We start from the raw sequence: 25,939 nt of genomic DNA, 5'->3' as shown, positions 1-25,939 counted from the left end.
CGCCGGGCGCTCGCGCGCGCGCTCGCGCGCGCGATGGCGCGGTCGCGCGCGACGCGATCGGAGGAGACCCTACGTCCGGGTGTTGACCATCTCGGATCGACGCTCGGGCGACGCGCGTGGACGTCGAAGACGTTGCCCGCGCACGTGGTCGTGCCCTTTCCCTCGCTCTCGCCCACGATGACGCGCGGTGGGATCGCGTCGTGGAAGAAGACGGTCGGGGACGCCGTCGTCGCGGGGGACGTCCTCGCGGAGGTGCAAACGGACAAGGCGACGATGGAGATGGAGTCCATGGAGGATGGGTACTTGGCGAAGATATTGGTCGACGCTGGGGAGAATGATGATGTCCCGGTGGGGAAACCGGTGGCGGTGATGTGTGAACGGGCGGAGGACGTGGGGGCGTTCGCGGATTACGAACCGGCGGCTGACGCGGAGGCGACGGCGGAGGCGACGGCGGAGACGAACGCGGTGCCGGCGGCGAGGGCGGTGCTCGAGCGACCGGATTATCGGCCGATTAAGGAACAGGGTGGTCTCACGAGGAATTCTCGAGCGAGCGGAAGGGTGGACGCGGGGACGGAGTCGCGGGCGGCGCCGATCGCGCGGGCGCTGCCGGCGGACGCGCCTCGCATGACGGTTCGCGACGCGTTGAACAGCGCGCTGAGCGAAGAGATGGCGCGTGATGAGAAGGTTTACATCATGGGGGAAGAAGTCGGCGATTATCAAGGGGCGTACAAGATCACCAAAGGATTATTGCAAAAGTACGGCGCCGAGCGGGTGCGCGATACGCCAATCACCGAGGCCGGTTTCACCGGCATCGGCATCGGTTCCGCGTTCATGGGACTCAAGCCAGTCATCGAGTTCATGACGTTCAACTTTTCTATGCAAGCGATCGATCACATCGTGAACAGCGCGGCGAAGACGCTTTACATGTCGGCGGGCGCCATCTCGTCGCCCATCGTCTTCCGCGGCCCGAACGGCGCCGCGGCCGGGGTCGGGGCTCAGCATTCGCAATGCTTTGCCGCCTGGTACATGTCCATCCCTGGTCTGAAGGTTCTCGCGCCGTACGACGCCGAAGACGCTCGAGGTCTCCTTAAGGCGGCGATTCGCGATCCCGATCCCGTCGTGTTTTTGGAAAACGAGCTCCTGTACGGTCAAGAGTTCGCACTGCCCAAGGAAGCCATGGACGAGGATTTCACCATCCCCATCGGTAAGGCGGTGGTCATGAAGCCTGGTGCGGACGTCACCCTCGTCGCTTTCTCCAAGATGGTCGGTTACTGCCTCCAAGCCGCGGAGAAGCTTCGCGAGGAGGGTATCGACGCCGAGGTCATCAACCTCCGCTCTCTCCGCCCGCTCGATCGCGATGCGCTCGCGGCGTCCGTTCGAAAGACCAACCGCATGGTCGTCGTCGAAGAGGGCTGGCCCCAGTGTGGCGTTGGCGCCGAGATCTCCGCCGTGGTCAACGAGGACGCGTTCGATCACCTCGATGCGCCCGTGGAGCGCATCACCGGCGTCGACGTTCCGATGCCGTACGCTCAAAACCTCGAGGAACGCGCTCTTCCGACCGTGGACGACATCGTTCGCGTCGCCAGGCGCGTCACGTACAGAGATTGAGCGACCGACTCTCACGCATAGCGCGGTGTAAGTAACGCGAAACTCCACACAAATCCGCCACGCCGCCTTTTGGCTGTCCTTGAATTTCAAACCGCATTTCCTCTCCGTCCGCACTCGCGCGCGCGTCGAGCGTCGAACGCATGCCCCCTCAGAAGACGCCGACGCCACCTAAGGGGCAGCGCTCGATCGCCGCCTTCTTCACCCCCGCGGCGAAGCGCCAGCGCGTCGACGACGACGTAAAGGATGGAAATAATCACAAAGAGACGAACTCGATGGGTGAAAACAAAGATGCGAACGCGCCTCGAACGGTCGTCGAGAGTGCGAAGGCGTCGGATTCGATCGCAGTAGAGGTGCCGATGATTGACGCGTCGACGACGAGCGATGAGAAGGAGAACGCGGGCGGCAACGCGGCGAATGGGAAGGATTCGTCGACGAAGAGGAACTCGACTTCGGCGCCGACGCCGACGCCGCCGGAGCGTGAGCCAGATGTCGATGATGGGACCAGAAACGGGCGAAGACGGGTGCGGGCGACGAAGAAGGCGAATGTGTTGGCAGAGTCAAGTGATAGCGATTTCGACGCAACCGCGGAGGTCGATGAGGAGGAGGAGGACGATGACGAGTTCGACGCGGATGAGAGCGAGAGCGAGAGCGAGAGTGAAGACGATGATTTCTCCGAGAGTGAGTCGCCGGTGAAGAAGACGAAGAAGCCGGTGAAGAAGGCCTCCGCGGCGACGAAGGCTTCTGCGCCGGTGACGAAGACGAATGGTCGTAATAAGACGACCGTGAACACGACTTCTGTCGCGGCGAAATCATCCGAACCAAAGGATTTGAGCGCCGCTGAGGTGCTCGGAGGGGTTGGACCGGAACAGTACGCGGCCAGAGAACGCTTGAAGTTTACGTTCCTTCAGCCGGAGAACATCAAGGACGCCAAGGGTCGACGTCCGAGCGATCCGGATTACGATCCGTCCTCGCTCTTGTTGCCGTCAACTTTCCCAAAGTTGCGCGACGCAAACGGGCAGCCATGGACGGTTTCACCTGGTCAGGCTCAGTGGTGGCGATTCAAGGCCGCGAACTTTGACTCGGTTTTGCTTTTCAAAATGGGCAAGTTTTACGAAATGTTTGAGATGGACGCGCACATAGGCGTGCGAGACTTGGGTTTGATGTACATGAGGGGAGACCAACCGCACGCTGGATTTCCAGAGAAGAATTACGCCATGCACGCCGAGCAGCTCGCTCGCAAGGGGCATCGCGTGGTTTGTATTGAACAGACCGAGACCCCGGATCAATTGGCAGAGCGTAAGAGAAAGGATAAGACGTGCAAGGATACGGTGGTGCGACGCGAAATGGTTCAAGTGTTGACGAAGGGCACGATGGTCGATACGGGCATGTTAAATTCTTCTCCGGACGCCGCGTACGTGTGTTCGATCGTAGACGGTGGTGTGGAGGACGATGGAGATGGATGGGTCGGTTTATGCGCTGCGGACTGCGGTACGGGTCGATTTCTTGTGGGCGCGTGGCGCGATGATGAAGGAGCAAGTTGTTTGCGAACCGCGCTTGCCGAGCTTCGACCGGTCGAAATTCTGGTGCCACCGTCGGGTATGAGCACTCGGACGAATGGTGCGGTATTAGAAATGTGTTCGAGCGCGCAGCAACGTACGTTCAAGACGACGAGCGCTGCTGATGCGATCCAAGATGTGGAGACAGAGGGCTATTTCAAAAATCTCAAGAGCGGTTTGCCAGCGGCAATCAAGGAGTTGCGCGACACCGCGTGCGATCCCGCTCGCGAGTGCGGAATATCCGCTTGGGGCACTATTGTGGCGTACTTAAGAGCGGCGTTGATCGACGCTGACTTGGTACCGCAAGGGCGAATCGAATCACTCCACACAACAGAGGCGGATACTCGGGAGCAGTTGGCGCGCTGGGCGCATTCTTCACACGTTGCCATGGATGCCGCCGCGCTCTCCGGTCTCGAAGTGTTAGAGAATACTGCAGGAGGATCCGCTGGGACGTTGTTGGCATCGCTTGATCGATGCGCGAGTGGGCCTGGACGTCGATTGTTGCGCCGCTGGGTGTGCAGACCGTTGATGAGCCCATCCGCCATCAAGGCTCGTCAGATAGCAATCGCAGCTATGCGAGGGAGTGGCTTAGAAGTCACGGGTATCGCTCGTAAACTTTTGCGCGAGGCACCAGATACCGAGCGCGCGATATCTCGTGTGGTCGGTTCGAGTGGTGGACGAGGTAGAGATGCGGCGCACGTCGTTTTGTACGAGGACATGGCGCGTGCAAAATTGAACGATTTCCTCGCAGCGCTGGAGGGTGTGCGCGCTGTGCGCGATGCCGTAAACGCCATCGCCTCGTGTGATGACGCGTGCAAGAAATCAAGCGTTCTTCGTGCACTATGCGTCGCCGGTGACGAGGCAGCGACGCACGAGGATGTCTTCACAGCTACTGGAGGCGTGGCGATTCCGGATTTAAGCGAGCTCAAAGATATGGAGGCTGCTTTCGATTGGAACGCTGCGAAGACGAATGGGCGGATCGAACCAGCGCGTGGCATCGACGCTGATTTGGACGCCGCCGAAGATAAGCTCGCCGCGGCGGACGCTCAACTAGCGGCCTGGTTGGAGGAAGCACGCGTCCAGCTCGGAGGACACAAGACAGAGGTGTGCTTTGTGAACGCAAACAAAGACACGCACCTCGTCGAGGTTCCGGATCGGTTAGCTGCAAAAGTCCCGCACAACTGGGTGCGAGAGGGTAAGCGTAAGGGTTTCGAGCGATTCACGTGTGGAGAACTCGAACCTCTTCGCGCGAAGCGCGCGACGGCACAGGAGGCGCGTGAGGAAGCGCTGTCCGGTGTATTTCGTCGCGTCGTCGCCAAGTTTTGCGAGAACGCCGGGAAGTGGCAAGCCGCTGCGAGCGTGGGTGCAGTCATCGACGTTTTATCTTCCTTGGCCGTCGCCAGTGACGAGATGTACGCGTCTTGCAGCGCCGTGTGCACGCCCAAGGTGCATCCAGCGCCTGCGCAAAGCGAATCGGCCACGCTCGTGTCCAAAAACCTCTCTCATCCCTGTGCCCTGTCGTTGGCGCGTTCGTTCGTCCCGAACGACGCTCGGCTGGGAGGGGAACACCCTGGGTTTTGCCTAATCACCGGTCCGAACATGGGTGGAAAGTCGACGTACATTAGGCAGGTGTGTTTGGCTGCCATCATGGCTCACGTCGGCGCGGATGTGCCAGCTTCTAAATTCGAGATGACCGCCATGGATGCGGTCTTCGTGAGAATGGGTGCGAAGGATAACCTCGCCGGCGGTCAGTCGACGTTCATGGTGGAACTCAGCGAAACGGCGGCGATGTTGCGTCGAGCGACGACGAACTCGCTCGTCGCGTTGGACGAACTCGGACGCGGGACGGCGACCGCGGATGGCACCGCCATAGCTTGCGCCGTCGCTTCGCACCTCATCGAGAGGCGATGTCGCACGCTTTTCAGCACGCACTATCACCGCTTGGCAGATGACCACGCGCGTGATCCAAACGTCGCCCTCGCGCACATGGCGTGCCGCGTGGAGACGCCGAGCGACGCGGGCGCGGACGCGTACGGGCGCGAAACCGTCACCTTCCTCTATACGCTCGCGAGCGGAAACTGTCCGCGAAGCTACGGCGTGAACGTCGCTCGCTTAGCGGGACTTCCCGAGTCCGTCTGTCTCGCCGCCGCTCGAAGGGCTTCGCGTCTCGAGGCTGGGCAATTAGAAAAACTCGTGGGCGACGCCTCGAGCCGAGCGCGGGCGACGACGGCGTGCGCGGACGTCCTTCGAGACTGCACCCTCGACGACCTCTCCATCGACGCCGTGCGCGCGGCACAGCTCAAGGCGCGCGACGCCATCGCGTACGCGACGCACGATGACCCACCGATGTGAACGTATCATTACACGACGCGACCGCCGCGTCCGCCCCCCCCCTCGCGTCGTCGTCGTCCCGTCCGCCTACACCTACACCTCACCGCACGTCCATCGCGCTCGGCCGTCGCCCATTTCCATACAGCGCGAACACCCCCGCCTGTCGTCGCACCACCGCCAGCGCCTCCATCCCGCGCTCGATCGCGCGCGCCGCGTCCGCGCCGCGCGCCGCGCGATGGTCCTCGAATCCCTCCCGCGCCCGTCGTCGCACGTACTCCCGGACGTTGTAATCGTTGAACCCACGCCCGGCGCGCGCGAGCGCCCTGTACAGCGCGATCGCGCGCGTCGTCCCCGGCATCGCGCACGGCGTCGCGATGTCCCGTGCGATGGATGTCGTCGAATCGTCACATCGCATCGAACGATTCGATTTTGCGCGCCGTGACGCCGCGCCCGACGCCGCGCGCGCGCGCGAGATGTCCCACGGCGCGCTCGACGCCTACCGCGACGCGTACGCGCGCGTGCGCGTCGAGCGCGAGGCGTGGGCGAGAGAACACGCGCGGGCGAGAGCACTCTTCGGCGCCGTCGTGAACGCATTCGAACGCCTCCCGGCGCTCGCGCGCGCGATGACGGTGCAGACGTACGGGGACGACGTCGATGCGATGTTCGCGCGCGCGACGGTCTCGGCGCAGTACGCGTCGCTGGACGCGATGTTCGTTGGATTGGTCGAGGCGTGCGAGGGGTTGGAACGCGTCGCGACGGCGATGCGGCGAGCGAAGACGGACGCGTGGCGACGGATCGATGCGATGGAACACGCGCCGAGATTGGGGGGGGGGGAGAAGGTGGGGCCGCAGCCGAGCGTGGCGGAGTGCGTGTTGGGACTGGAGGAGATGTGGCGGATGCATCGAGACGAGAGCGCGTTGGCGAGAGCGCTGACGACGCGGGCGCGGACGTGCGAGGACGCGGAGGAGTTGCGAACGATGCATCGATTGTTCGCGGCGCAAGCGAATTTGGATCCGGAGGAGATTCGATTGATCATCGATCGGGTGCCGGTGAAGAACGTGGAGTCGGATCGAGGGAGGAGGTAGCGGCGTCGCGGAGCGTCGCGCGGCGGCGTAGAGGATAGAAGTTTGTTAGCCAGAGAAGAGACGTCTTCGTTCGTTTGTTTCTGTTCGTCGCGTCTAGTATCGATACATTTTTATCTTCAATCGTCATCGAGCGCGAGGGAGACCTCGCGGGCGACGCATCGAAGCCACGCTTCGAGGTATCGTCGCGGAGACGTCGCGGCGGCGTCGGCGGCGAGTAACAGTCGCATAGCGCCAGCCGTGGCGCACGGATGTACGCACGCCCAATCGCCGTTTTCACGCTCGTGTGGATTCGAATACGGCGTGAGCACCGGATCGTCATCATTCGTTCGCACGCACGGGTTCTCCCGACGAAGCGAAGTGAGAAGTCTGCTGACGGTCCACGCCGCTCGAGTCGTCGCGTCTCGCGCGCGAACGCACAACACCGGAACACAAAACGTCGCCGAGTATACGACGCGATACTCGCGCACGTGCCCACGCGTCGCTGTGCGCACCACCGCGTCGTCATGGTCGTCATCGAACACGTCGTCGCCCTCGCGCTCGACGATCTCGAGCGTCTCCTCCCTGAAGTCGCTCTCGAGAACTCCGTACCCGTTCGCAGTCGTCGCGCGAACCATCGACGTCGTCTCTTCCACCCATCGTCCGCGCACGCACCCACTTCGATCGTTCAATATCTCTCGAACGCCGACTTCGAACGCCTCCGCGCTCAGCGTGCCGTCCTCACGAATCATATCCACCGCCGTCGCGTCTCCGTCTGTCCGCGCGTTCAAACGCGTCTCGCCCGTTACGTCGATCCTCTCCCACGCTTCGCCGACCCCCCAGCTCGCGCACCGGCGTCCTCACCCGACGCCGCGCGCTTCCGACTGAACGGATTCGCCCCCGCACCGCCCTTCTCCGCCCCCTGCGTCGTCGCGTCCTCTCTCTTTGGCTCGCGCGTCCCGCTCGCGCGCTCCAACGCCGCGCTCCGTTCGCGCTCCACCCGCTTCGCCTCCGCCGCGATCGCCTCTGTCCGCGCCTTCGCCTCGCTCGCCGCCTTCGCCCGTAGCGCTCTGCGCTTCGCCTCTGCCCGCGCGCGCGTCTGCGAGAGCTGACGGATTAAGATGTTCGTTCCGTCGGTGCGCACTCTGATTGAATCTGAAGACTCTTTTGATGTTGATTCGTCTCCGTGCGTTCCTCTGTGGACGTACGGACGTAAGTCGCTCGCGGAAGGCGTTGGTTTGTGTTCGGTCTCGGTGAAAGCGCCGCGCGCGGGGAGGGCGGCGAGGAAGGAGGGCGGCATGCCGCGGACTGCGGATGGATGAAGAGGCGACGCGAAGCGTTTCGAGTCGGAGCGCGCGCGATACGCGGACCGTGACGCGCGTTCGACGCGCAGGCGAGTCTTTTCGCTAGAAATTATTTCAGACATTACAAATTACGAACGTATGCGAGAACGGAGACGCTAAGACGGTTCCGCCGAGACTCGCGAGGCGCCGCGCGACGCGGCGTCCGCTCACGCCTTCTCCAAGATGCCCTTGACTCGAACCATACCCTTGGGCGTGAGATCCATCTCTCTTCTGAATCGTTCTATCTCATCCGCGTCACCCTCGATCGTAATATCGATCGTCGCGTCGTCGTCCGAGGTCACCATCTTCACCTTGACCTGCTCTTTGCGTCCGGCGTTGTCGAGGTAATACTTGCCCGAGAGCGGCGACGCGAGCGCCAAGGCGTACCACGCGTCTCCACCAGGCAAAGCGATCGAGCACACCAAACCGACGCACAACAGTCCTATCAACACACAAAACGTGATGTACGCCGCGGTACCGCGTTCCGGGGCGATGTTTCCCTCGAACGTGATGACCTCGCCCGCGTCGGCGACGACGTAATTGTTCCTCTTGAAAAACGTAAAAATATCCTTCGCCAGCTCATCCTGCGGCGTCGCCCCGCGCACGCTCGGTCCATCCACCTCGAACGTCTTTCTCGCAATCTTACTCTTCGCGCTCCGTTTCACCAACGAGTACAACCCGGGCGCGCTCAGGATGAATAAGAAGAGCGTCGCGTAGTACGAGTTCGACGTGCCCTCCGCGAGCGATCCATCGGAAAGGTTCCACAGCGCCAGCGCGCTCACCGCCCCCGCGGGCGTCGATCGCAGCGACGTCGACTTCTCGGCGCGCGTCGACGCGTCGTCGTCGTCGGTGACACCGGCGACGGTGACGGCATCGCACACTTTTTGACCACACCGGCGCGCGTCGCTCGCGGCGACGACGCGTCGCGCACGCGACGGGCGACGGTGGAGACGCGACGGGACGGCGGTGCGTGAAGGCGTCGCGCGCGCGCGGGCGAACGCGAGCGACATCGAGGGCGCGACGCGGTCTCGAGCGGGGACGACGAGGCGAGGGTGGGGTGGGGTGACGTCAGATGGTGAGGGTTTGGATGGGCGGGGTGAAATATCTACGCGCGTTGGCGCGGACTACGGGTACGGGGCGTTGGCGCGGATGCGGCGAGAGGATTCGTCCACGGTGGATGGCTTCTTGCACACGGCGAAGCGCACGAGCGAGCGCGGGACGTCGGGGGCGTCGAGGAAGAAGACGGACATCGGGACGCAGGCGACGCGGGCCTTTTCGGCGAGACGCTCGCAGAACCGCGCGTCCGTCAGACCGGTGGAGGAGACGTCGCAGGTTAAGAAGTAGCCACCTTTGGGGTAGAAAACCTGGAGACCGGCGTCTTCGAGCGCACGTCCGAGCGTTCGCGCGTTTGAGTGCATGGCTTCGGCGTTCGCGTCGGCGGTGACGCGTCCGGTGGCCGACGCCGATATCTCGTTCAACGCGGCGGCGACGCCGATTTGAAACGGCGTCGGCGCCGCGTATGACATGAGACTATGCGCCGAGTTGATCTGGTCGATCAATCTCGGTGGGCCGATCGCCCAGCCGACGCGCCATCCGGTGAGATTGAGGAGCTTGCTCGCCGAACCGAGGGTGACGCAGCGTTCGCGCATGTCTCCAATCGTAGCCAATCGCACGTGTTCCCCACCCTCGAACACCGCTCGCTCGTACACTTCGTCGCTCAGGACGGTTAAATCGAGCTCTCGCGCCACCGTCGCGATTCCCTCGAGCTCGTCTCTCGTCGCGCAGTGTCCGGTTGGATTGTGCGGCGAGCACATCACCAAAAGCGCCGTCTTCCCACCCTCGCACGCCGCGCGCACGGCCTCGACGTCAATCGCGAACCCATCGCTCGCCCTCGCCCGAACCACCACGGACTTCCCCCCTAAATCATCCGCGATGGCTTTGTACCACGGAAAAAACGGTTCGACGAAGACGATTTCGTCTCGCTCCGCCGACGCCCGCAGCGCCCCCTGAAACGCCCCATACAGCGCCTCCGTCGCGCTCGCCGTGACCACGACGCTCGACGTCCCGTCATCACCACTCCCGTTCCGCACATCGTACCCCGTGCGCGCGTAATACTCCACCAACGCCTCCGTCAGCTCGCTCCGTCCGCGCGGCGGCGCGTACTGATTCCCGCGCGTCGTCCCATCCGTCATCGCCCGCCGCGCCGCGTCGATCGCGATCGCGCTCTCACCGACGTCCGGCCATCCTTGTCCTAAATCGCACGTCCCCGGCGCCCGAGCGAGCGCGGCGACGCGCTCCCAGCGCGCCGCGGCGTCGGTCGCCATCGAATCAATCATCGTCCACCGTCTCGACGTCGCGCGCGCTCGCACGACGCCGACGACCGCGCCGACGGGCGCGCGCGTCGTCGACGCCCCGCGCGCGCGCTCGTCCCGTCGACGCGCTTCGCGCGACCGGCGAATGACGACCGGCGAATGGCGAATGGCGATGATGTGCTCGGAGTCCCTCGAGTGATGGGTCGTGACTCGTCAACAGCGGCCATGAGTCGTTGATTCGAACGCATCGACGCGCGATCGCCCGCACACGCGCGCGCGTCGGCGCTCGCGCGCGATGTCGGGGGCGGTGTACGACGATGAACGCGCCTCGCACGTCCCGGCGTGCCCGAACTGCGGACGAGACGCGATCAAGCTGGAACCGGCGCTGGGAAGTGAAATTTGCCAATCGTGCGGTGCGGTGTATCGAGCGAGCGTGTTGCAGACGACGCTGAATTGGACCGAGGACGGGGCGGCGGATGGAACGTTTTTGCAGGATGGTGCGCACGTGGGGGCGCATTTGGCGGCGGCGCGGGCGCAGATGGTGAGCATGCCGGGGGCGTCGCACGTCACGCGACACATGTTTCGAGACCGAGAGAGCACGAACTTGTATCACATCGCGAAGAGCGTCGAGCACACGGGGGCGCTGTTGAAGCTGAATAAAGACATCATCGCCGAGGTGAAAGATCTGGTGACGCGAGCGTCCGATGGGAAGTGGGGTCAAGGGTTGTGGACGAGTCAACTCACGGGGGCGTGCGTGTACTCGGTGTGTCGACAGAATAATTTACCGGTGAGCATGCGAGAGGTGGCGGAGGCGTGCTCGGTGAACGTGTTCACCCTTGGGCGAGTGTTTCACAAGCTCCAAGAGTTGCACGGGCTTAAGATGCCTCCGTTGGATCCGGAGAATTACGTCGCGCGCGCGGTTGCGGCGCTTCCCGAGCTCACACAAATTTCAAACAAGAACTCCAACGTTCAACCACAGCGAGGGAGCATGACGCGAAGCGTGATGATGGCGCCGACGGTGCGAGACGCAAAGGTTCTCCTGCAGTTTGCGTTCTCTAGAGGTTTGTTGATTGGGCGCGATCCAATTGTCATCGTAGCCGCCGTCGTCATCGTCGTGGCTCGTTTGCATGGCGTCAGAATCAGCGTCGAGAAAGCAGCCGCGGCGTCGCGCGTGCAGAGCGTGTCTGTTCGTAAGCGTTTGAAAGAGCTACTCGGTGAGATCATCTCTTTCGCGAAGAAGTTCCCCTGGGGCGAGGACATGAGCATTAAGCGCCTGGACGATTATTTGCCCATCGCCTTCAAATTCATACAAACCGCGGAGGCTAACAAGGAAAAGACCACCCTTGACATCGCTCCGCCTGTGAGCGTGGTCGATGGTCTTCCTCCCGCGTTCCGCTCGGCGGACGACGAACGGTCGAAGGTTTTGGATAGCATTTCAAAGGTTCGCAAGCACTCCATCGCGACGACAATCGGATCGGCGCGCCTGGCGGCGACTGAAGATGACGACGAGGAGGACAGTGAGGAACCGACCGAGAACGCTGTGAAGCAAGAAGTGGATGCGGAGGGAAATGCCACCGGTAGTCGAGAGACTGCGGGTCCGATCATCCTGAGTAAGCCGCTGGAGCCATCGAACAAGGCGCGGAGGAGAACCAACTCGCGCGGCGGAGTGCGCAGACCGAGGTATGTGCCGTTGAAGATCGAACCAAAGACGGCCGTGAAGGAAGAATTAGTCGATTTGGAGCCGAGTTTACCATTCGGTCTTCCCGAGGACAAGGATTTGGGCTGGCAAGAGGTCATGCTCCACGGGCTCTTGCTTGCGGGCGTTCCAGAACGCTTGCTCTCGACTGAGATGAAGCCTTTGAACCCTGAGAACCACGAAAGCGTGTTCGAGGCTGGCGAAATTTTCTCAAAGGCAATGGCCGAACGAAGCGTCGATCCATTGCTTCAAGAGACGGATGCCGAGCGAATCGAGCGAGAAGACAAATTGGCCATCGAGGCGATTGACGACGACGAACTGGATTACATGTTCAGAACGCAAGAAGAAATGGAGGTTGTCCGCTTGCTTCGGGCGCACGAAGAGCAAATGATCGGCGGCGCGTAAGCGCGCGCGCCGAGGATGATTGTACAAAGAAAATTCTCTAGCCAAAGCCAAGCGAGCGACGCCGTACCGATTTGTAAACAACAAAGCACAACTCACTCATCGCCCCGAGCACCCAGCCGATGAGTGTTCTCCTTGCGGTCGCACGCCCTCGCGATTCTCTCGAATGTTCGTTTTTCGCACCTTTTTCTTTTTATCGCATGTCCCGCGTTGTTGGCCGCGTCCGTCGTCGCGCCAATGCCCGCGACAATTTTTGATTCGTTTGAAAACTTCTTGCACGGCGTTTTCATCGAACAAGTCGCGCGCGGGACACTCGTCTCTTCGGTGCGGAACGTTGGCGGACTCATTTGCAGACGAATCGATTTGAACAGCCTTGACGTCCCGCACGATGCCGTTGACGCGCTCGACGCTTCCCAGATCCTGCGCGGCGATCCATTTCAAGCCCGCGTGGTGCAAGAACGCGGCACCCGCGTCCCGATTCGACGTCTGCGTCGCGAACACAACCTCCGCGTTCTTCTTCACCCTCCACTCCATCGCTCGTCCGACGTCCCACCAACTATGCGTCCCGCTCACGCGCTTCTCCATTCGCCCGACGTGACACTCCACGAACGGCGACGCGTCCTCGCGCGCGCGCGTCTCGACGTTGAATCGACGCAACAGCGCGAGAATCTCATCCACCCCCTGTCCATCGACGTCCTCGTTCACCACCACCGCGTACGTCTGTCGCTCCGACATCGTGCGTTTTACTCCGTCGCGCGCCGTCGTCGCGCGCCGTCGTCGTCGTCGAGTCGCGTCACCGAGTGTCGTCGACGCCGAGATGACGCATGGCGTGCCGATAATTCCAATCATCCGCACGCGTCGTCGCGCTCCGTCGCGCGCGCGCGACGTCGTCATGGACGACGCCGCGCGCGCGCTCGAGCGTGCGCTCGCGTGCGCGGACGCGACCTCGAGCGCGCGGTCGCGCGAAGTGCTCGACGCGGTGGAGGATTTCTCTCGAGCGCTCGAGGAGAGGAGTCGATCGACGGATGGGTCGTTGACGACGTCGGACGACGAGCGACGATGCGAGGACGCGCTCGTGCGCGCGGTGCGCGCGCCGGTGGGCAACGCGTCGAGCGCGCGCGCGGCGATGGCGCTGGTCGAGCGGTATCGGGGGAGAGAGGGTGGCTCGATGTGGTCGCGGGCGAATGAACTGTTGGACGCGGCGACGCGATCGAGCGCGAGCGCGTTCGAACGCTCGAGCGCGCTCGAGGCGCTGACGCGCGTGGTGCGAGAGTTTGGTGGGAAGTTGGTCGGCGCTGGATCGTCGTACGCGAAGGCGGCGTGTGGGATCGCGAAACCGAACGAGGACGCGAGGTGTAAGCGCGCGGCGTTGCGGCTGTTCGCGGCGACGTGCGCGCGGGCCGGCGGTGGGATCGACGCGAAGAGCGCGATGTCGTTTTACAAGACGATCGTTCGCTTAGAGGCGGACGCGTCCGCGGGTGTCCGCGCGGCGTGTGCCGAAGCTCTCGGTGCGCTCGTCTTTGTGCGCGGAAGGCAGAGCGAAACGAGCGCGGGCGACGTGGATGTCAACGCGGTTGCCGAACGGATATTAAGTCTCCTTGCCGATGATGACGCTCGCGTCCGTGATGTGGCATCAAGCGCGCTCACGAATGTTGCGTTGTCGTGCGTACGCTCGACGAACGACGCGGTTGCAGAGGAATCGCACGGAACGACAGAGCCGCATTTTGCGTACGCGGTGCGCGCCTTCATGTACGATCCGTTCAAGGCGTCGATTCGTGGGCGCTCGGTGAAGGATCAGCGCGTGTCCCTCGGCGTTGCACGCGCTTGGGCCGCTTTCAATCGCAGAGTTGTTAGAGAGGAGGACATCGAACAGCATGACATCGCTGTATTCACGGTGAAGACTCTTCTCGCAGAGGAGCTCGATGATAATCCTCACGCGTGCGCGTGCGCTACTTACGTCATTAGAATCGGTTGCTTGTCGAAAGCGGACGAGGCGAGTCTCCGCGCGACACTGTCGACGGTGGTCGAGGCGTTTTCGTCAACAGACGTATTCCGATTGCTCGTTTCGGCACGCGCGACCACCGATACTGTTCAAGTCATTGGTAGTGCCGATGAAGAACTTTGGTTTTCTACGATGCACTCAGTCCTTCAACTACTTCGACATCCGGATCGACACGTACAAGCTGAAGCTTCCTTGGCGCTGCGAGCACTCGCTCTCGCATGTCCGACCAAGTTCGTATCGCAGCTTTATCAAGCGTTGGCTGAACTTGACAAATTCGTCACCTCCGTTGACGCGCCAGATTCGATCTTGGCTTGCGGCCTCGCGTTTCATATCGCGGCTCTTGTGTCCATCGGTGCAGAGTTTAGCTTTGGTTTGCCATCGAGCATCTTGCGAGATGCCGCTGCTCTAGGTATACGATGCGCTACTGGACCTGGAAGTGCGCGCGTACGCGAGGGTGGATGGATCGTAATCGCAGCGTGCCTCGTTGGATCAGGTGCGGCCGTGGCGTCAGAAATGTGTGGTGTTTCGATCAAATTTGCGTTGACTGCTACATTCGATGCAGTCGTCGAAAGTGGTGTGGAGAGCGAACCTGGTGAAATTTATGCAGCAGCTGCCGCCGCAGAAGCTTTGTCTGCTTGGCTCATCGGCGAGCAGAGTCAGTCATCTAGCCTCACGCCGTTATTGTTATCTGCTGTTACGGCGACAGAACGTATCATTAGTGCTCGTGAAGGTTCTCTCGAAGACCAACACGCGAAATCGCTGTTCCGGTTCAGAGTTTTCGAGTTGTTGAACTCGGTACAAAACACATCGTTCTATGCAGATTTACACGCACGAATCGTCTCACTTTGCCACAGAGCGTCTCAGTCGAATACGCTTGCGGATGCGACTCAGCCCGAAAACTTCCTTAAATCGCAATTGAGCACGGAGGATGCGCATCTTGGGCCGTGGATGTCGCACGCTGACGCAAACTTTGATGAACTATGTACGTTTGAGGGATCAGTAGACTCTCCCCATCCGCGAGTTTGGATAGGGTTATCGGAGGGTCACGTGTATCCTAGGTCAAGATCAATGAGGGCTTCGACTAGACAAGCTGAAGGCGTTCAGATATCGAAACTTTTCTCCGCGTCTCCGCATTTACGAATTAGCGTGTTGTATCACTTTCTCAACACTGCTCATCGTTTGGCTGGCACCGCTGCCGATGGACGGGAGTTGTCAGAAAGAGGAGTGTACACGCCCAAGAAGCAAAGTGCATTGGACGTAATTCAGAGTCGAGCGATAAGCGCTTTCGGATCGCCGTTCAAGGGACGCCGCTCAAAGGTCGACGAGCTGGAGGAGCTTGGTAATAGACACGCGATGCTGACTCTTCTTTGCGCCGACGTGCTCGCTGCTGTGAAGCACATGGTCGAGCATACAAAGACGCGAGACGCCGAGTTGATGAAGGATTTCAAAAAGATCGCAAACGTGATGCAATGTACACACTTTGCTTCGACAACGCACTGGCGAGCCATAGCGGAGATTCATGGTTATGCAAATGTGCTCAATCCAGATCCCGATGCTCTTCTACGGGAACTGGTCGAGTCATCCAAAGAGGCTTTAGGCACGCCCAATGATTCTCCGATACGTAGCATCATTGCACTTTCGATTGCTGCAACGTTTCGAAACGCTAGTGCGATGACACTTCGTCAAGCGTGTACGCCGGTGGTCACAAATTTGTTGCAAATGAGCATGAATGTCGATCATGCTTTCGCGTCACACATTTGGTCCTCACATTGCATATGCGTGATCGGCACACATAGCGGACAAACCTTTGTACGCGACGCCGAGGATAGCGTTAATTTAGCGTTTGCTCTAGCTGACGCACCTTTCCTGCTTGAGGAGGAAAATGGCCCGATGACACGCGTCACCGCAGCACGTCTTGTGAACACGGCCATTTCGGCCGTCGGCCCCGACTTAGACCACGGATCTCTGTTTTTCAAGCGTTCGGAGGGGCTGATGAAGATTTTGTGCGACATTGACGATCCCGCAGCTCAACTGGAGTCGACTACGTTCTTGCAGCACATCGCGACGTTTACTCCGAGGACCCCGAAGGGCCGTGGATTGGTGGCAAAACTGCGTTTGATGCTCAAGACGTCGATAGATTCTTCTAATACGGAGGCCGTGATGTTGACGCTTCGACATCTTCTAGAAAGAGATGGTTCAGTCACAAGATCCCAAACGGGGTTAGACTTGGAGCTTCTGACTGTCTTGGACAGAGAGAGTGATCCGAGTACCCGGACGTTGCTCAAAAGATGCGTTGAACTACTCATTTTGGATTTGTGCGAGCGCAAACCAATTGACGCGATGCAACACCTATCGAACGTAGCCTTATACACTTCGAACACTAAAACACGACCAGAAGTGAGTTCGGCCGTCTTGCAAGACGACGAAGAGGCTGAAACTGATCTTACGAGTCTTGATGAAGACGAACACGCCAGTGAAGTTGAACGTGGAGCACCCAAGTTGAGTACGCGGTTATACGCGGCTCAATTACTGGCTGCCGTACCGACCATGCTCGGAAAGGACGAGAGGCATAAGACTTTGACAGCAGCTCGCAAGAGCTTCGAAGCTGATTCCGATGATCGCTGGCTATCTCTGCACGCTCAGCGTGCGTTTGATATTGCTTATCGATTGTGTGTGTCGCCGATTTCGGCACTTCACGCACCTGGATTGGATATGTTCTCAAATTTGATGAATCTTTGGGCGAAAGACTTAGATCCCGACTCTTTATCCGATGCGGATGCGCGAGCTGTGTATGTTCTAGAGCAGTATCAGGCTCAACTTTTGTCGGCCATGCGCGCGACAGATCCTGAAAATGCATCACTCGAGTCGTTCCTTGCGTTGCTGCGCCTTGTATCGAGTGCGCTGACGAGCGGTATCGCCGGTGAAGACGCGGCGATGACGAAGCGACTTGGGGGCGTCGTGACCAAAATTGCACGCGAAATGAATCAAGGTACATCCGATATCCTATGTGGAAAGGTTTGCGATGAAGCGGTTGCGGTGCAAGCGAAAGAAACTTTGGTCATCAATATCGCGAGAATTGCATCGAGTGCTCCTGGAGTCGTACCGGATGACGTTTTGGAATTCATGAGCTTCGAATGGATCACAGCTATTCGTAACCCTAGCGGTCGTTGCTCGGACGACGATTTGAGTGCGATCATGTCGGCTTGTTCCATGTCGAGCCAAAATTATGAAAACACTTCGCTGATTAGAGAGCTGTGTTTCAAAGCACTCATTTGCGGCTTTAACAACTCGCGTCAGTCTTCTACGCCTCTCGTGATGCATGCTATAAGGACGGCGAAAAACGTTATACGACACCAAGACGTGGGGATTTTGTCGTGCGAAGTACGTGTTATGCGCGATGTCGTGATTGAACATCCCAATGAAAGTGTTCGCCAGGACGTCATCGCGCTCATCGAAGACTTGGAAACTGCGGACAAGATACATCCAAACGCGCTCGTTGATACGATCGAGTTGAGTGCCAGTCTCATGTCGAGTCCGATCGCTACTGAATCCCAATTTTCCAGGTTGTTCATCGTTTGCATGCGGCTTTCCCGACGGAGTAAGCGAGCTGCGCGTGGTGTGGGAGCGCTCGTAAATCGGTTTCTTGAGGATGTACGTTTTGACAAGTATAAACTGGTCGCTCTTCGATCGATACGACTCGCAGAACCCGATTTATTGGTCAACGCTCTGACGTCGTATGGTCACTCCTTCGCGGGTTGCGCGAGAAGGCTAATCAAAGCGTATTACGCGTGCGTTGCGAGCGAGCGAGCGCCAGTGGAGGGCTCACTTGAGTTCGTATCAGAAAGTTTGCAAACGTGGGCCGCGGTGTTTCTTTTGTTGAAAGATGACGAGGACGAAACGAAATGTTTGAGGCCTCTCGCGATCTTCCTCGCAATCGCAGTAGAGGTGACGGCACCGAATTGCGTACCAGAGAGCGTGGTCGATGCCACAGTTGGATTGCTTGCCTCACAAATATTGGTGAAGTTGGCGGCGGTGTGTCCCGAACCATTTCGGAGCGTCGTCGGCCAGCTCTCTGATGCGTCGAAGGCGCGGTTGCAAATGCTGTTGCGCTACAAGCCGACGCAGCACGAGACTCCCGCGTTGATGTCGCCTCTTAATATAGCACTGCCGAGTATTAGCGCTTGAATTGTGATAAAGGTGGGAAATTAGTGAGCGTCCGCAGTCCCCGGGAATGTGATCAGGTGTGTTACAATATCTTGAGGTTTCTACACGGAAGTTGATTTCGCAGCGGCCGCCATGCATTCGAGAAACACGCGCGGGTCCAGAACTTGGTCGTTTCCGGCGCCACGAACGGGTCTCAACTCCTTCTCGGCTCGAACCAGTTCATTCAGACGGTCCATCATCTTCTGTTTTCTGGAGTTGAACTCATTTTCGGCGAGGTTGAACACCGCAGTGTCCAAGTCATTGCACTTGTATAGCTGGTTCCGCAGGACCGGACTGATTTCACCTTCGTGATGATCGCCACTGTGCGGGTGATTCGCTCTGAGCGTATCCGGGAGAAGTGAACCTCTATCGTAGTTGGTGGAGTTTGTAGCGAGTGGCTTTCGCCGCATGGTGTAAGCGAGCATGCAAGTACCTTCGTCGAACCGGTGCGTCAAACCAATCCAATCGAGTTTCATCACCCGTTGTTTCGCCATTTCGAGCAATACTTCGTGGCGTTTATCTTTCACCCACCACCAATCGTCTTCGAGAAGTTTTCTCGTTTGGAAATTATTTTCTAACCCGGAGCAATGTTCGTTGAGCATGATTTTCGCGAACTTGCTGTCTCGTCCAAAGTCATGCACGTCGTCAGGATCGAGAGCACTACCGAGTGGAGTCTCCGCCAACTTACCCCAGCCAAGTTTCGCTCGTAATTCGTGGTACATAAAGAGTTCGCTTCGCCATGCAGCTTGTTCGTATTCGGCAGGATCACGGAACAATCCCATAAGTATCTTTGGCCGCACAACGCCGATTTCTTCCTCGGCCTCCTCCGCGCGAAGCAAGAGTTCTCGACCCGTGTGACTCGTCAAAACACGACACTTCTTCCAATTTTCAGCGCTCTGATCTTCTAGCGGACGAGGATGCCCGGGTATCCACACGGATCCGTTCTGCCAGACAGTGGATAAAAACATCGCACTTCCTGGGCACAGCGCGGCGCAACGTCTCAACTCTGAGTCCAGCATGACATCCTCCGTACGCACTCTGTTGATCAATTCGAGCGTCTCTGGGTCGTCTGAGCTCAAGAGCTCTAGCGTGTGTAGCGCCAACGAAGTACCACCGCTCTTTTCAGTGTGGAAGAACACCGGCAATATAGGTGGGGATCTATTGTTAATCTCGTCGTCATCGTCGTATTCCTGAATGGACCCTAGGTGGGCTCTGCGTCTGCGATCTCTTCTTCGCGCTTCTCGCTCGCGCGTCTTCGTCGGTGCACCGAGGGAGATTTCGAGGTCGATCTCTGCGTTTTCTTCATCCTCCTCAGTCCGCACTGGAGCCGGAGCCACTTCTAGCGCCACGTCCTGCGTCAATATTTTCTCTCTCAATTTCTCCCTCGCCGCGTTCGTGTCCGCTTCGAGCGCCTTGTGCTGAGCTTGCTCGCTGGAGCGCTCTGATTCCACCACAGCCTCGAGCGTGTTCCGCGAGTCCTCGTCTCGCGCAACCCGCATTTTGGCCGCTGCGGAGGTTTTCACACTCGCCGCGGTTTGCGCGGCGAGCTTCTCTTTTCGATGATCCTTTGATTTCGGCTTCGTCCCAGCGACTGCCTGGTCGGTAATCTTCTCAGACGCCGCCAACTCAGCCTCGACGTCCGCGTTAGCCATGGCTTTCGTCTCCTCCGCGTCAGCGTCCGCCTCTGCTTGGGCCTCCGCCTCTGCTTGGGCCTCCGCCTCTGCTTGGGCCTCCGCCTCTGCTCGGGCCTCCGCCTCTGCTCGGGCCTCCGCCTCTGCTCTGACTTTTTCCTTGTACTTTTCACGAGCTTCAGCCTTGGCGTTCGCCTCAGCCACGGCCTTGGCCTCCGCCTCACGCTTCGCCTCCGCCTCGGCTTCCGCCTTCTCCAGCGCCTTGTACCGCTTGTTATTCTCAATCAACTCCCTGTCCGCGTACGACATCTCTTCCTGATCCCGCATCAACCCCGCGAAATTCTTCAGAGATATTCCAAACACCGATTTCAATCGCGCGTCGATCACCTCGCGATCGATGTCGCTCGACACGGGGTCTCCGAGAGCCGCGCGCGCGCGTCTTCCGCCTTCCACCGCCGCGCCCACTCCGATGAGCAACACCGTCGCGCCGACCGCCGCGACCGCGCGCCAGCGCCTACCAATCCATCTACTACCCTCACCCGCGCGCGCGCTCGTCTCTCCGGACGTCGCCAGGAGCGACGCGCGCTCGGCGTCGGACATGATCGGTCTCAACACCAAACGCTCGTCCCGACGACGCTCGAGCGCGCTCGACGACGACGACGCGCGCTCGAACGACGACCGCGGTCGATCGAACGACGGGCGCTGGGGTGTCGTTCTCCACGCGCGTCGTCCACCGCGGACGACCCGGACGACGCGTTCTGCGGGACGCGCGTGCGATGCGCGGTGTTCACTCGGGGTTCAGTGTGGTGTGAAGACGAGAGGGAGACTATTGCGTAATGTTACACGGATGGAAACGGCGTCGAAGCGATCGGATCAGACCTGTGCGACGCGCTTCCAACGATCTAAAACGGTAGCCAACTCGTAGTGTTCGAACGCGCGTGTGCCCGCCACACCACCGTCGGACGGCGGGCGCACCGCGAGACTCTCGAGCGGCAACAGGGGCTCGTTGAGCGACGGGACGGTCAAATTTTGACGAATCTCGACGAGCTTGCGGGATAACGCCGCGCTCGCCGCGCCCTTCTCGCTGAGTAAACTCTCTCGAGCGCGCTTTCCCTTGACTTTGCTCGCGTTGGCGAGCGCGGCGTCGATGGTACCGTACTCCCCCAAGAGCGCCAACGCGGTTTTGGGTCCCACGCCCTCGACGCCAGGAATATTGTCGCTACTGTCGCCCACGAGGGCCAAATAATCGATGAACTGCGCGGGTTCGATGACGTGATTGTGCATCGCTCGGAAATCTTCTTCGGTAAACGGCACGAATGGATCGCCCTTGTTGCTCTTGTTCGGCTTTAACATCGAAGTCCGCGGACCGAGGAGTTGGTAAAAATCCTTGTCCGGAGAGCAGATGCTCACCCTGAACCCCGCATCGCTGGCTCTCCTGGAGACGGTACCGATGATATCATCCGCCTCCACCCCACTCAACCTCAAAACCGGCACCCCCATATCCCGCACCAGCTGCTCCACTTTTGGAATCACCTCCAACAACGGCTCCGGAGTCGGCGGTCGATTCGCCTTGTAATCGACGAACATCTCGTGTCTAAACGTCTTCCCCTTGGCGTCCATGCACACCGCCAGGTGCGTCGGCCGCATCTCCAACAGCGAGCATATCGTGTGCGCGTACGAATACAGCACCGACGTGTCCTCTCCGCTCGCATTCGTCAGACCTTCTCCGTTCCCTCGCGCGTTCCATCCGTAATACGCCCTGAAGACAAAGCTCAAACCGTCCACCAGGATCAGGTGTTCCGTTCGCTCCTCCTCCGTCGCCGACACCGCCGCCGACGACATCATCCGCGACGCGCACCTCACGAACCGTCCGGCGCGCGCACGATCCGTCGTTCGCGCGTCTTCCGGCGTCCAACCGTCGTGCGTTCGATGCGTTCGATGTCGTTCATTCAAACACATCCACCGCCCCCGTCGTCGCCACGTCCACGCCGCGCTCGCCGTCGATCGCGTCGACGTCGACGTCATCATCGTCGACGACCACGGGCGACGGGCGCAGCGTCGCGTGAGCGCGCGCGCGCGCGCGGCGCCCCGCATCCCGTACCGCCGAAAAGTGTCACGCGCGATTCGCCGACGCATCGTCATGGATGTCCCGATCACCGTGATCGACTTCGCGGACGACCGCGCGCGGTGCGGCCGGGCGATCGACGGCCGGCCGAGCGCGCCGGACGCGGCGCGAACGACGCGCGTGCGCGCGCGCGGTGTGGGAGGGGAGACGACGCGGGCGGTGCGGCGTGGACGGGTCGAGCGCGTCGACGGGCTCGAGTGCGTCCTGCGTCGAACGCTGGAGGGTGATCTGGGATGGGGAGAGGGGAGCGAAGGGTACGCGTGCGCGTGCGAGCGGTACGACGCGAGCGCGTCGACGCGGGAGGGGCTGACGCGGATGTTTTTTGAGGAGTTTAACGCGAGCGGGTTGGCGTATTTGGACGGGTGCGCGTGCGCGCTGTACGCGTGCGGGAAGACGAGCGGGGTGTCGGTGGAGGTGGGAGAGAGTGAGACGGAGTGCGCGTGCGTGATCGATGGTGCGACGGCGACGGCGACGGGGCGGCGGGTCGACGCGGGCGGGGCGGCGATGGACGCGGCGCTGAAAGCGAGCGTCGAGAAGAAGCAAGGGATTGAGCTCGACGACGCGACGGCGACTGCAATTCGACGAGCGCTCGGGAAGTGTGCGTCTTCTAGGGAGGAGTACGAGGCGCTCGCGCGCGGGTGCGCCACGGTGGAGTGCGAGCGGGAGACGTTTACCATGCCGGATGGGAGCGTGCTGAAGCTCACAAACGAGCTATACGAGTGCGGCGAGGCGTTGATGCCAATCGTGGACGAGTTGTGTGAGAGCGTGCAGAAGTGTCCGCCGGACGCTCGGCGGCTCGTCTTGGACGGCGTTTTCGTGCACGGCGTCGCGAGCAAGGTTTCCGGTTTTAGCGCGAGGTTGCTCAACGAGCTCATGTCAGCGCTTCCGCCCTCGCTCGCGCCCATTTTTGCGACGATTCCGGATTACATGCCGGAGACAACGTGGTCGCACGCTCCTTGGACCGGCGCCGCCCTGGTCTCCAAGGTTGTCTTCTCGACAAATCAGCACATCTCGAAGTCAGACTACAACGAAAACGGGCCTCCAGTCTCGCATCGTGGTCGATAGTTTCGTCTAGGTAACAGCACAGAAGCATAAGAATACGTAGCATTACTCTCGCGCCTGACGCGCGCTTATTAGTACGATCGACCCCAGAGCACCCAGCATTCGGCGGGCGCGCCGGTGATGAAGCACTTTGTTCCCGGTTCGAGCGCCGGTTGTTCGAATGGAATGCAAAGCGTCTTCGCCGCGCCACCTTCCGATTCTTTGGTCGACTTCTGTTTCACGAGGTTCTCGCTCTCTTTTGTATTGCACCACGGCGTCATGACCAGCTTCTTGGCGTCCAGAGCCTCAACAAAGCCGTCCCAGGACATGAGCTTGACGATGTTCTCATCGCGCGCCTTCTTCGCTCGCTCGAACATATCCTTTTGAACTTGTTCGCAAAGTTCGAGCACGCGCTTGGGGAGGTTTTCGATCGACACCGACTCCTTCTCGCGGTTGTCACGCCTGGCAATCATGCATGTGCCGTTCTCCATGTCTCGAGCGCCGATCTCGACGCGCAATGGCACACCCTTGAGCTCCCAGTGGTTGTACTTCCAGCCCGGCGTGTAGTTGTCGCGGGCGTCCAACTTGGAACGCACGCCAGCCGCCTTAAGAGCCTTGGTCATGCCATCGGCGATGTCTGTGGGAAGTGTAAAAATGCGAGGTCAGTAACGCGTCGCTCGAGTTGATTCATCCACTCAAGAACATGAATGTGGACACCAAGCCATTATAACTTAGCCATGACCCGAAGGTTTCGACCAGATATTGGTAAAGGCGCCCTGTAAATTAATCTCCGACCCTTTATAAGGCAACAATGCTCACAACAAAAAGAGCGAAGTCACAGGTAAGAAAGTCGGTGCGAGCGCGAGAAATCGTTACGAGAAATTGTGCAACACGTACCAGTCATCTTCTTCTTCTCGTCTTCGGAGAGCTTGCTATTGGGGATCGGAATCACGATGGCTTGGATAGGGGCGACCTTGGGCGGAAGGACCAAGCCGTCATCGTCACCGTGTACCATGTAGCATACTCCCAAAGTTCGCGTCGTGAAACCCCACGAGTTTTGCCAAGCCAACGATTTTCCTCCCTTCGTGTCTTCGAACTCGATGTTGAACATCTTCGAAAAGTTTTGACCCAGGCAGTGCGACGTGGCACCCTGCACACCTCGACCAGAACCCGGGACGTACGCTTCTACTGTGGTGGTGTACAGACCGCCGGCGAATTTCTCCTTTTCAGATTTCTTTCCCGGAACAACCGGAACTGCCAAGTACTCTTCGTAGACTCGACGGTAGAGATCAAGGATTTGAAAAACTTCGACGTCGCACTCTTCCTTCGTGGCATACGCGGTGTGGCCCTCCTGCCACAAGAACTCGCGCGAGCGAATGAATGGAGTAGGGTGCTTGAATTCCCAACGAACGACGTTGCACCACTGGTTTAGGCGCAACGGCAGATCTCGATGAGAGCGAATCCATTGCGCGTAGTGTGGGTACATGACCGTCTCCGACGTCGGGCGAACCGCGATTGGAACCTCGAGGTCGGTTTCGCCGCTTCGAGTGACCCAGGCGACTTCGGGAGCAAAGTCTTCAATGTGATCCTTTTCTTTCTCCAACCGACTCGCGGACACGAACATCGGGAAGTAGCAGTTCTCCACGTCCAACGCCTTGATTTCCTTATCAAAGAACTCCTTCAAGACCTCCCACTGCGCGTACGCCCACGGCTTAAGGATGTAGCACCCAGAAATGTCGTAGTAATCGATGAGATCACCAGCAACGACGACTTGCGAGTACCACGCCCCAAAATCTTCGTCGCGCTTCGTGGACAAACCGAGACCCGTCTCCTTTTTCTTATCCCCCTTAGCTTCGTTCGTCTTCTTCTTTTCACCCTCCTTCTTTTCCGTCGACGCCTTGGGCGCCTTCGACTTGGGCATACGAATCATGTCGCACATGCGAAGCTTCCCCAAGACGGACTTCACATCCTCGTGCGCCGCCATCTGCGTCATGAGCCGCACAACGTTCGGCATCGCGTCCCGCGCCTCAGGATCGAGCGATTTCGCAAACGCCGGATACAAAGTCGCCGCGACGACCACGTCCGCCATGCTCGGCGCGTCCCCACCCAAGAACTTCGCCTCGCCCAGGCGCGCGTTCACCTTGGCGCACGCTCGCTTCAGCGCCTCCAGCGCCTCCCCAAACTTTCCCTCGTCCATCGCGATCGCCCCTCCGAGCATCCCGCTCGTCGTGAACGCCGGTTCTCTCAACTCCTCCCTCTCAAATGTCGTCCAAGCGTCCACCATCGCCGGATCACTCCCCGCCGGGTGCGTCGTCGCTCGGTTTCCGTCCCGCGCCTTCTCCGCGACCCAATCCAAAATCCCTTGCGCCCCGCTCGCGCTCTCGCCCTCCCCGGACTCCAACGCGGGCGACGTCTTCACCGTACCGTTGTACTTCTTCCACATCATCGACGTGAGCGATACGCCGCACACTTTCGCGAGCGTCCGCGCGATGTCGGCGCCGTCGAGGTCTTTGTGATACACCACGGCGGCGCCCTTTAACGGCTCCGGCGTCGCGAACATCGGGGCCACGGACGCGTTCGCGAGGGCATCGCTCAGGGCGTTCACGTCGGTGGACATCAGGGCCGCGC

General features: G+C 60.0%; 15 protein-coding genes across 15 annotated transcripts; 6 read left to right on the top strand and 9 right to left on the bottom strand.

The window, feature by feature from the left end:
- Positions 1 to 33: 33 nt before the first annotated feature.
- Positions 34 to 1,608, top strand: OT_ostta06g02650 (Transketolase-like, C-terminal; the record flags this gene model as incomplete). The annotated part of the gene is made up of 1 exon (XM_003079852.2): positions 34 to 1,608. The coding sequence occupies one exon, from the start codon at positions 34 to 36 to the stop codon at positions 1,606 to 1,608; it is 1,575 nt and encodes a 524-aa protein (XP_003079900.2).
- Positions 1,609 to 1,880: 272 nt separating this feature from the next.
- Positions 1,881 to 5,516, top strand: OT_ostta06g02640 (DNA mismatch repair protein MutS-homologue MSH6; the record flags this gene model as incomplete). Its single annotated transcript, XM_022984037.1, has 1 exon — positions 1,881 to 5,516. One exon carries the CDS (start codon positions 1,881 to 1,883, stop codon positions 5,514 to 5,516), a length of 3,636 nt encoding a protein of 1,211 aa, XP_022839237.1.
- A 79-nt stretch (positions 5,517 to 5,595) lies between these two features.
- On the bottom strand, positions 5,596 to 5,853 carry OT_ostta06g02630 (Complex 1 LYR protein; the record flags this gene model as incomplete). Its single annotated transcript, XM_003079850.2, has 1 exon — positions 5,596 to 5,853. The coding sequence occupies one exon, from the start codon at positions 5,851 to 5,853 to the stop codon at positions 5,596 to 5,598; it is 258 nt and encodes an 85-aa protein (XP_003079898.2).
- Positions 5,854 to 5,968: 115 nt separating this feature from the next.
- OT_ostta06g02620 (unnamed product) lies at positions 5,969 to 6,580 on the top strand (the record flags this gene model as incomplete). The annotated part of the gene is made up of 1 exon (XM_022984036.1): positions 5,969 to 6,580. One exon carries the CDS (start codon positions 5,969 to 5,971, stop codon positions 6,578 to 6,580), a length of 612 nt encoding a protein of 203 aa, XP_022839236.1.
- A 116-nt stretch (positions 6,581 to 6,696) lies between these two features.
- Positions 6,697 to 7,308, bottom strand: OT_ostta06g02615 (hypothetical protein; the record flags this gene model as incomplete). Its single annotated transcript, XM_003079849.2, has 1 exon — positions 6,697 to 7,308. The coding sequence occupies one exon, from the start codon at positions 7,306 to 7,308 to the stop codon at positions 6,697 to 6,699; it is 612 nt and encodes a 203-aa protein (XP_003079897.2).
- A 53-nt stretch (positions 7,309 to 7,361) lies between these two features.
- On the bottom strand, positions 7,362 to 7,982 carry OT_ostta06g02610 (Ubiquitin ligase, Det1/DDB1-complexing; the record flags this gene model as incomplete). The annotated part of the gene is made up of 1 exon (XM_022984035.1): positions 7,362 to 7,982. One exon carries the CDS (start codon positions 7,980 to 7,982, stop codon positions 7,362 to 7,364), a length of 621 nt encoding a protein of 206 aa, XP_022839235.1.
- Positions 7,983 to 8,066: 84 nt separating this feature from the next.
- On the bottom strand, positions 8,067 to 8,909 carry OT_ostta06g02605 (Protein of unknown function DUF3529; the record flags this gene model as incomplete). The annotated part of the gene is made up of 1 exon (XM_022984034.1): positions 8,067 to 8,909. The coding sequence occupies one exon, from the start codon at positions 8,907 to 8,909 to the stop codon at positions 8,067 to 8,069; it is 843 nt and encodes a 280-aa protein (XP_022839234.1).
- A 114-nt stretch (positions 8,910 to 9,023) lies between these two features.
- On the bottom strand, positions 9,024 to 10,223 carry OT_ostta06g02600 (Aminotransferases,class-I,pyridoxal-phosphate-binding site; the record flags this gene model as incomplete). The annotated part of the gene is made up of 1 exon (XM_003079847.2): positions 9,024 to 10,223. One exon carries the CDS (start codon positions 10,221 to 10,223, stop codon positions 9,024 to 9,026), a length of 1,200 nt encoding a protein of 399 aa, XP_003079895.2.
- A 283-nt stretch (positions 10,224 to 10,506) lies between these two features.
- Positions 10,507 to 12,312, top strand: OT_ostta06g02590 (Cyclin-like; the record flags this gene model as incomplete). Its single annotated transcript, XM_003079846.1, has 1 exon — positions 10,507 to 12,312. One exon carries the CDS (start codon positions 10,507 to 10,509, stop codon positions 12,310 to 12,312), a length of 1,806 nt encoding a protein of 601 aa, XP_003079894.1.
- Positions 12,313 to 12,408: 96 nt separating this feature from the next.
- Positions 12,409 to 13,044, bottom strand: OT_ostta06g02580 (unnamed product; the record flags this gene model as incomplete). Its single annotated transcript, XM_003079845.2, has 1 exon — positions 12,409 to 13,044. One exon carries the CDS (start codon positions 13,042 to 13,044, stop codon positions 12,409 to 12,411), a length of 636 nt encoding a protein of 211 aa, XP_003079893.2.
- Positions 13,045 to 13,201: 157 nt separating this feature from the next.
- Positions 13,202 to 18,496, top strand: OT_ostta06g02570 (Armadillo-type fold; the record flags this gene model as incomplete). The annotated part of the gene is made up of 1 exon (XM_003079844.1): positions 13,202 to 18,496. One exon carries the CDS (start codon positions 13,202 to 13,204, stop codon positions 18,494 to 18,496), a length of 5,295 nt encoding a protein of 1,764 aa, XP_003079892.1.
- Positions 18,497 to 18,576: 80 nt separating this feature from the next.
- Positions 18,577 to 20,745, bottom strand: OT_ostta06g02560 (unnamed product; the record flags this gene model as incomplete). Its single annotated transcript, XM_003079843.2, has 1 exon — positions 18,577 to 20,745. The coding sequence occupies one exon, from the start codon at positions 20,743 to 20,745 to the stop codon at positions 18,577 to 18,579; it is 2,169 nt and encodes a 722-aa protein (XP_003079891.2).
- A 273-nt stretch (positions 20,746 to 21,018) lies between these two features.
- On the bottom strand, positions 21,019 to 21,987 carry OT_ostta06g02550 (Helix-hairpin-helix motif, class 2; the record flags this gene model as incomplete). The annotated part of the gene is made up of 1 exon (XM_003079841.1): positions 21,019 to 21,987. One exon carries the CDS (start codon positions 21,985 to 21,987, stop codon positions 21,019 to 21,021), a length of 969 nt encoding a protein of 322 aa, XP_003079889.1.
- A 298-nt stretch (positions 21,988 to 22,285) lies between these two features.
- On the top strand, positions 22,286 to 23,335 carry OT_ostta06g02540 (Actin-related protein 7, plant; the record flags this gene model as incomplete). The annotated part of the gene is made up of 1 exon (XM_003079840.2): positions 22,286 to 23,335. The coding sequence occupies one exon, from the start codon at positions 22,286 to 22,288 to the stop codon at positions 23,333 to 23,335; it is 1,050 nt and encodes a 349-aa protein (XP_003079888.2).
- Positions 23,336 to 23,403: 68 nt separating this feature from the next.
- Positions 23,404 to 25,928, bottom strand: OT_ostta06g02530 (Proline-tRNA ligase, class IIa; the record flags this gene model as incomplete). Its single annotated transcript, XM_022984033.1, has 2 exons — positions 23,404 to 23,948; positions 24,209 to 25,928. The coding sequence occupies 2 exons, from the start codon at positions 25,926 to 25,928 to the stop codon at positions 23,404 to 23,406; spliced, it is 2,265 nt and encodes a 754-aa protein (XP_022839233.1).
- Between the last annotated feature and the right edge of the window lie 11 nt (positions 25,929 to 25,939).

The sequence above is a fragment of the Ostreococcus tauri genome (assembly GCF_000214015.3).
Source record: "Ostreococcus tauri WGS project CAID00000000 data, contig chromosome 06, whole genome shotgun sequence".
NCBI classification, from domain to species: domain Eukaryota; kingdom Viridiplantae; phylum Chlorophyta; class Mamiellophyceae; order Mamiellales; family Bathycoccaceae; genus Ostreococcus; species Ostreococcus tauri.
The sequence above is the reverse complement of the archived record's forward strand: the minus strand, read 5'-3'. Positions and strand labels throughout refer to the sequence as shown.